At 38.9% G+C, this 9,494-nt stretch overlaps 1 protein-coding gene across 1 annotated transcript in view; it reads left to right on the forward strand.

Moving 5' to 3' along the window:
* plvapa (plasmalemma vesicle associated protein a) overlaps positions 1-2,145 on the forward strand; it is a 5,265-nt gene extending 3,120 nt beyond the window's left edge. The window contains 3 exon segments of the mRNA XM_031854406.1: positions 1-386; positions 693-750; positions 1,448-2,145. The exon segment at positions 1-386 is cut by the window's left edge and continues 3 nt beyond it. Coding sequence (XP_031710266.1) covers positions 1-386; positions 693-750; positions 1,448-1,481 — 478 coding nt within the window. The 3' untranslated portion in view covers positions 1,482-2,145.
* Positions 2,146-9,494: the final 7,349 nt, after the last annotated feature.

Here is a 9,494-nt window from a genome sequence, read left to right on the forward strand (position 1 = left end):
AGGTAGCTCTTTTGGGTCAGCATTCAATAAGCCAGTAGCAACTGGGGAAGGTAGTTCCACTGGGTCAGCATTCAATAAGCCAGCATTGAGTGGGAAAACATCAATCTTTGGGACATCTTCTGCGTCAAGCGGGATAGGCTCGAATAAGCCAACATCAAGTGTGAAGAGCTCTTCAGGCCTTGGGTCATCCTCTGGGTCAACTGGGTCAACTGGGTCGACGAATAAAAGTGGGTCAACCAACTCCGGATTTTCTTGGTTTGGGAGCAGTAACTCAGGGCAAAGTAAGACAGGAAGTGGAACAGGGAGAGGGCCATCTACTGGGAATAGTGGTGGAATTGGATCGCCATTCGATGCAGGAAGAACGAGTGGACTGGGAGGCGGCTCAAGTAAGAATACATGTCTGCAATTTATCATTTCCATTCAGGGATACATTTTAAGTAAAGGTAGGGTTCATGCAGATTATAAAAAAGTATATTTTCTCACATACCTCATACCCCTGGTGGTATCCAGCAATGCAGATAATAATAATTTTCAGACTTTGATTGAATGGCTCTGATGTTTGTATTCTTTGTAGATCTTAGGAGAGCTCAAACTATTAGATTTTATGTAGTATTGTAAATAAATGAATTACTGCAGCTTGATTGATTACATAATGGCTATGTAATGACACATTTCTTATGTTTAACCAACAGTCAGTGTTGCTCAACACATTAGAGATCTGCAACGAATCATCAACCCCTCTGGCCCAGAGTGAGTATAAAGCATCTTTTAGCTGTAGGTTGAGAGTGAACGGGAAAGTTTTGCTGGTGTTTTAGTTGCCGACTGAACAGTGAATATATTTTTTTATTTTTGTTACTGTCAACAAATCCCATAAAAAAACAAAACCAACAACCTATTAGTCTGTCTCTCCATAGTTGATTTCCCTACTCTGTCTGTGGCACTCAGCCCCAAACCCACTGAAGTTGTAAATATTTAAAAACAGATGTATACACAGTATATATCTTTTAAATGATTTTCTAAAACAGCGGGGCACTGTAGTTTTTAGCAAACGTTACATAACCAGAAGTAAATAGTGCCTTTGTCAGGGACTATTTTCAGCCACGGATTAATACACATTTGGTTCTCTAGTGAGTTTTTACAGCTCGCTGGATGCAGGATTGACTTGATCTATACAACAGTGCCCATGTTCATTGTAATGAAGGAACATAACAGTGTGGCTCATTCATGTGTTGTTAATCGTTTTTGACAAAAGTGGAACGACACAGTACACCGGAATGAACTAAAACAGGCTTTGATTACACCATAATTGTTAGTCATGGGGTTTGTTGACAATAAGAAAAAAAGAAAACATCACCAAACTTATTCATTAAAAAAAGCCGTGATTATTTAAGTTTGATAAACCCACTTAGCATCCTTTCTGTCTTTCTTTCTTTATCTCTTTCTTCAGGGACAAACAAGATCTCTCCAGAATGTTGGGTTAGCCCATCTTGAAGAGAAGAAACGCAACATAAAAGAGATTTATCTTCCACTGCATTATTAAGCACAGCTAAATGCAAGCTTCTGATATTGAGTTCACGTTTTTTATAGAAATAAATGTAACATATATTTTACATTATTTGTGACAGTTTATACGTCAATATGCATTTAATACAGTACTTTGAATATTTTTTGCACTTTTGAATGTAACATGTGAAGTTTGTGTGTTAATGATTTGTATCTACACAGTATGAATAACCACACATTTTATTATTTTTAGACTGTAAATACAGAAATATAAAAGCTATATTTGAATGCACATTAATTGTGCCTGCCTCGTCTTTATAAACAAAACTATTTAAGATATCATCCAATGCAGAGACGGAAGCAACTGTTTGTCCCCATGTGCGTCACCTATTGTGTAGCTAATTATCTACAGAAGGCTCCTGAGCCCCTCCTGTAAGGATTTACTGGCAACGGGTCCTAATCCCTCCAGCATGTTTATGTTTACCTGCCAACCTGTCAGCAGTCCAGCTGAGGCAGACGGGGGAACTTTTTGAAACGCTCTTGTATACATGCTGTTGTTAAAAACAATGTGCCATCACTTAACTGTAGAGAACACGGATATCCATTTTCTAAATAAACTCCTAATATATCTCTTATAAAGAACACACGACGGGGAAAAGATGGAGCTTTTCTTGGTATCGGATGAGGGCTCTAACCTTTCCCAAAACAAGTCTTGAACGGCAAAAGCAGACAGATTGTATGTTTAATCTTTGACTAAGTTTATTAAACAAAGAGACAGAAATGAATATAGAAAAATATAAACAGGGTTGTTAGTGTGTAGAATAAAATACCCCATGTTTGAGCATTTGGGACATATGGATGGCAGTTTAATTTGTACCAGTTCAACCCTACCATGGAGAAGGGAAACGAAGCATCATGAGAACAGACAAACATCCTGTTGGTTGCACTGTGGAAGGATGGGAACGTACTTTTAATTCAAGAACCGAGAATGTGTTGTGGTTGGCGCCAATTAATAGAAACAGCACTTAGACTTGAGCGAAGGGAGAGCTCTTTCCTGTCTAAAGGATATCCTTTGTTTAACATCAAGTGTTTTTCCACATTTGGGATGTGCAGCTTACTGCAGAGGAGCTGCGAGGATATTAAAGGTTAACTGGTTGGATGCTTCTGGGAGTCACTTTATTCGACTGACTGAGACACAGGACGTGTTCCAACTACTTCACTGGAAAATCATCATGATGATGCTGTCAACGTGTTTCCTGACATTTCAATGCATTTTCCTGTCGACTCTAGTCATTTCTTTATTCCCTGTCCACAAATGACACAATTGGCCATTGTTTTTACTGACACTGTGGACAATGATTACCATAACATCATTTGTTTGTATCATTTATTCACCCTATATACAGGAGAACAAACTACTAAATTATAGACAGAACACAGTTCATTCATATGCCTAACTTTAACAGGGTTTAAACAGCAACAATTAATGCACGAAGGGGGAGATTTAACGAGCTGTTTTCAACAACATGGCTCTGATGTTCAACAATGATGTTCCCCTGGTGTTTATTTTATTATTATCTTTAACATTATAATAACGTCAATATTACAACGTCACGGTAACTCAGCCACAAACTAATTTGCTGCAGGCCTCTGTCCCAAATGACAGAATAAGTTCATTAAAACCCTTGTGTTGTCCTCCCGACTGCCATACACCTGTTGTCCTCTGGGGTCAAAAATGACCCCACCTGGTTTGACTGTTTTTATAGCATACAGTATAAATTGTCAATCAATTCTGTTTTACACCTTTAGTCTTACTTCAGTCCAACACATTACCACAAATCGTTCCCTTCATTTTGGAATTTAGGCCCAATAGACCTTGTTTACATAAAAGTATACCCTGTTTATGAGTGAAAATACAATGAAACAATGAATTATTTTGACTTTATATTATTTTTTTACTATTTGACTGATCACAGAGAGGTACATATCAAAGTTTAGTTAGGATGCTGTTCTTGAATCATTTGAATTTTTTCTAATGGCGGCACATAATCACGCCTGTTGTCCTCTGGGGTCAAAAATGACCCCGTCAGGTTTGACTGTTTATAAAGCATACAGTATAAATTATCACCCACCTCTGTGTTTCAACTCCTTAGTCAACTTTATTCCAAGTCATTACCTGACATATAAAACATGTCAACATTCATTTCTGCAACATTTAACCCTCCTGTTACCTTCAAATTTACTAACACCTGTTATCCTGGGGTCATTTTTGACCCCAGCAATTTAAACCTGCAGAGCATTATTGTAATTAAAATTGCTACCCAAGTTTATGTGTCATAAACCCCCCGACACCCAAACCCGTATACATCCAGAATCCCTGTTACGGGACTATGGAGAAATATGCAGATCACCATTAAAATCTCACTGATTGACCTAAAATTGGAAAGAGATATTTTTTGGGTGTTTTAATGGCTTTACATAAAACTTTACATATCAACATGTTGAGTTTGTGTTTACCCAGTTGTCCCCATTAAATTAGGAAAAGTCATTCAATATTAAACCAAAAATATGATGTCTCATTTATTTAGAACATTTTGTGCTATCCTGGGGTCAAAAATGACCCCAGGACAACACAATTAAAAGAAAACAAAAGACAACATAATACCCACGTAAAATAAGGGGAAAATAAGTCTAAATAGGCATCCATTTGTAAATAAGACATTTTTAATAAGTGCTTATGGTTTAACTGTAATCAAACTTAAAATGTGAAGGTTATGATCCTAACACAAAGTGCGATTCAACTCCAAAGTTTAATGTAACTCTAGAAAAGTAAAACTCGTACTGGGTTAAGTACTCTATGAGATGACTCTGGTAAAACATTACACAATGAACACAATACAGATAAGGGAGACATTTCACTTGCCCTGAAGCTGGCAGTTACATTACATTACAGTCATTTAGCAGACACTTTTATCCGAAGCGACTTATAATTCAGATTCTATCACATTCATACACATGCCTACGGGAGCAATTTTGGGGTTAAGTGTCTTGCTGAAGGACACATCGACATGCGACTAGCGAGGCCGGAGCCAGGGATCAAACCGCCGATCCTCTGATTGAAAGACGGCCCTGCTCTCCACTTAGCTACCAGTTGAAATAAATGATGTGTGTGATTGTTGAAAAGAGCCAGGTGTACTATATCAACTTGTGATTGTGTTACACAAAGGTCCAAAGAGGAGGTTTGACATGCATCTCTAACACAATTGGCTTGTAATATTGTTGACACAATCATTAAGATCTGTTATTGACAATAACTTTACAACACTGCCAAAAAATGCTGATGTGTGATTTTAATATATAAGCAAAACAAGTTGAACCAAAACTGGGCACTATCTCTATTAGGCTCTCATCAATCACTTGTTAGTCTGTCTATGCCTGTCCTTATTTTTCAGGTAGGTAAGTATTTAGGCCACATGTACCACTGGGACCAGGATTGTCCAGTACATGATCAGTTTGAGGCTCAATGACAGATTTTTAAAATCATTGCAGGCTGGTTCTTTAGGGATCTTGACACTGAGACAACACTGAGATCGAAGACTTGGGGCCATTGTGTCGCAGACTGCCCAGCCACCTCCCTCCATCTGCTGATGCAGGAAAGGGAACGGGTGCTTATGATAACGTCCTCCTTCCTTACCTGGGGTTACAGAACTGCAAACTCTTTTGTCCATCGCTGCTAATGTTCCCTCTTTACTGTGACTTCTAATTGCATTTCCTATCTGCGTGGCCTCTCTCATGGCTGCCCAGGCTGGAAAAGACATCAGGGGGGCAAAAACCCTTTCTCTTGCAGATACTGTATTGTTCAGGGGGAGGGTTGTAAGCGGAACATGTTCCCGTGCACTGATGTCCTTTTGTGTGGAAGTCCTTCAGCGCAACCCTGACTTTCACCGTGACCTCTTTCTGCAGAGCAGCTATGGAAAGGAAAACACGGGTCTGTTTAATTGCTTAAAGAGAATGTGTGTTGACTTCATGTAACCTGTGATTAATGGAGCCTCGGTTTTAAAGGGGAAACCATGCAGTCCTAGTCGCACACGCAAAGTCAACATGCCATCAATATTACGTGTATTAGTAAGAGCTCTTCTACAGCAGGGATCGACATGAGACTCTCTTGGTTTAATTAAAAGTCCAAAATATTAATAGCTGTGTTACAAAGTATCTGGTTCAGTGGTAAAAGTAGAGGGTACAAGTATACCTGAAAATTCTGGGGGAGAAGTTAACTGCTGAGGTGCATTTTTGCTAGAAACATCCAATCACTGAGCTTAAAATTCTATCGCGTGTGCCGCTAACGTTGGGTGAAAGCTAAGTTACACTGTTGAGAATACAGATTTTTAAATTCACATCTTAAATCTGTTCACCTTTCATTTTGGGCTCAACTTTGGCTGGATTATTCTCCATGGCAAAGGCAGCTTCGGGTCATGGTTATTGTAGTATTTAGAGCCATCAGCCATGAGAGATAAAACGTAATTTCACAGAGATAAAGTTAAATAAATGAAACTAGTGGTCCTAATTCAAACCTATGTGATCATTGTATTACCCAGAGTTTTCTATGTTAAGCAACATTGAGGATATTGTTGACAAAAGAAAAAAAGGGAATACAGAATAGAGAAAAACCCTGCACAAGTAGCCGCTCACACTTCGCAACTCTATTTTGGCATTTTTCTTTCCTGTTTCACAGCTGTCGGGGATTACAAGCATTTTGTTACAAGTGTAGAATAATTTCAAACAAAGTGAACAATTAGGCCTGCAATTAATGGAATGAATGTAATCGCTTTGCTAACATGCTGATGTTTATTGGGTATAGCTATAGTGTTCACTGTCTTAGTTTTGCATTTTAGCGTGCTTATATTTGCATAATTAGCAAATTAGAGCTGACAGGAATATCACTAGTTTTGTTAAATGAAAAATCTGCAAATAAAATCGAAAGTATTGTATAGTATATATATATACTATCACAATAAACTGAAAAAAAAAACTATTTTGCATCCAACTTTAATGTAAGACACAAAACAATACACCGAAGAAGAACTCCAGTAGAAACTCCAGTTCACCAGCACTTTTGCACCAACATGTATTGTGCTGTTATTCCTTGGTCTGGATGTTTAACTGTTCGTGTACCAAAATAAAACTAAACGAAGTCGAAACAAGAGGCTTTACTTAGGACCAAATGCGTTTTCCCTAAAGCGTCAGTTGTTGTAAATATTGTGGAAATCATGAGCTGAGCTCCTGGAAGCCAGGACCAGCGACAACAGTGAACTATTTGTCTATATCATTGATTATCCATCACATAGTGAGCCTTACTGGTGCTACACTGCAGGCAGGGATATCGGGAGGATCACAGATCATCCAGTCTGCTAAGAACGAGCAATGGAGCTAAAGCCACTGCAGTTATTTGGGTTTAATCCCTCACACCTGCTGAGAGACATCAGTCACTGCACAAAGTATATTAAACACGTGTTGACAGCCGTGAGGGGATGGGAGAAACCCTACTCACTGCTCTGACCCTGTGATAATGAATATTTGCTCATAATGAATAACACAATTTTGCATAACACCAAACAATAGTCTGTTTCCTGTTAACAAATCATGGTTATCAGTCCTCTTTTTAGGAGGAACATCCCAAATGCATTTCAAAAGTCAGTGATGATTTCTTAATTGTTAGGGGTCCAACTATAAAAACAAGGTTTAACAGAGGAAGAGGGCTACGCAAAGGCCGACAGTTTTCTCAGAGCGGTCCAGTGATTTGACAAAATGCAACTAGTGGCATGCTTTTGATTTATCCATTCCTCCATTTTTATCAAAACTCGACACTACTAGACATTTATAGGGCCTTTTCTGTCTTTTTGGTGTCTGCATTCTGATGAGCTCTGATCATATTTTTCTATCATTTTATAGACACAATTTCTTTTCTGTTTTCTGCCGTTAAAAGCAATGCTGCAATATGTAAAATACCCATCAATATGACTTTTAACCTTTAAACCTTTCTGTCCCTTACCATTTACCAATAACTCATTTTTTCCCCTGTTAAAAGATTGTTTTGGGGAATTTTTTATGATTTGAATCAAGGCTGTCATAAGTTGTAAATATTGTAAAGCCATCCGAGAGTGAGATTTGTGATCTTGTATCATCTTGGGCAAGAGAGGAGGCATTAGGTTGCACCTTAAGGTCCACTTCTCATGTCAGAACAGACATAACAATGTTTAAGTGTCAGTGTTTGGGTTGTAATAACGTAGTTTAACATTTGAATAATGTGACAGTAGCCTGACGGCTTTAAGCTGTCTGTTACCTCCATCTACTGTCCATAACAGAGTATTGCCATTCTGGAATATGAGGGAAACGAATGTGTCATGATTGTGTAATTGAGTTCCCTTCTTGTTCTACTTCTTTTTACAGATCTAAAGGGTTGGTCATTTGCAACGCATGAAGTTAGTGTCACCCTCAACATTATATAGATAAACTGAATTCATTGGATAACCATAAGCTCTGCTGCTGCAAACAATATCTGAACTGATATTGTGTTTCCATCAAATGTAATCAAATGTATTTGCTTGCAACATGTCACGTAAAGGAAGTCCATCAGCAGTCATCATTTTGAAGGATGTGATTAGTTTATTCTTCTCTAAGACTTCAGGAGTTATAAGAAACTGAAGTAGTATTGTTACAAGGGCCACACCACTTGGACTATTCCACCTCCCCCCTTAAAGTGGCATGCTCCGTCTCCTCTGCGCAGTTCACGAAGACCACAACAAAGTTCCAGTAGTTTAGGCCAATTAAGCCCCAAACGGGTGTTACTGCCTTTGTTTGACTGTTGCGTGCGCCCATTGAACTGTAAAAATATTACATTAGAAGAAGAAGAAACCATTTTTATTGTCATATACATATACACGAAATTTGCCTTCTGCATTTGACCCATCCCTGTATATAGGGAGCAGTGGGCTGCCAATGATAGGTGCCCGGGGAGCCGGGGGTTCAGTGTCTTGCTCTGGGACATCTTGCTTGTGTTTGTTACAACAGTCAATGCGCCTCTGTTTGGTCTTTACTCGTTTGTGTACTCATTGCATTGCTGAATTCATATTTAGTCCAAGTTTAGTACTATGTCCACCGGAGTGTCGTCCTGATAGTTAATTACTGCTAACAGTTATCTATTGGGATGATTTAGTGTAGGTAGATGTCACCATTGTGGCCTCATGGCTCCAACTTGTGGCCGTGTTAAGCATAGCGGTGTCATGTCGTTCTTCACAATGATTAGGTTTAATGGTTTCCTTTTGTTTATTCTTCCTATTTCAGAAACTACACCTATAAACCACAAAGGTATTTCTGTGCACCCTGTCAAGCCAAACTAAGCAATACAGTTTTCTATCTGGAACTGATGGACTATTTGTGATTTGACCAGTCACTTCAGTGGTGATTTATTGGTGGTGAAGCTGCCGTCGGCCAACCTCTTTCTTTTAAGTATGTTTGAAAGACATTCAAGGATGGGTTACCAACCAGATAAAAGCAGACAACTGCCCCCAGGGTCCCCCCAAAATCACATGTTAGCTGCATGCCAGTTGGCTTTGGTATTTTGATTAGTTGCACATTTGTTGAAGAATTGGCACCACTGGGGTGTATTATCAACTGTTTTACTTCAATTCAAAGATTGAGACAGATACTTAGACGAGGAGATTGATACCCGTATCGCATGTATTACGCAAGACTTTCTTCCACACATACAGGCCCTGCAATGTCTGTGTGTTCATACAAGACATTTCCAACACTGTAGGTTGGGCCTACATATTGTTCGACAAACACAAAGGATGGTGCATATAAATAATAGCAAACAGTATAGTGAACCACATGCAGCTCTGCATAGCTAGGACACGTATGTCATTTTTTATAGACCTGTAGCCTGCGAGGTGTTTACCTCGACTCTGTCGTCACGACTAGCGCGCGTGTAG

Source organism: Anarrhichthys ocellatus, unplaced genomic scaffold, assembly GCF_004355925.1.
Source record: "Anarrhichthys ocellatus isolate YVR2014 unplaced genomic scaffold, GSC_Weel_1.0 scaffold15, whole genome shotgun sequence".
NCBI classification, from domain to species: domain Eukaryota; kingdom Metazoa; phylum Chordata; class Actinopteri; order Perciformes; family Anarhichadidae; genus Anarrhichthys; species Anarrhichthys ocellatus.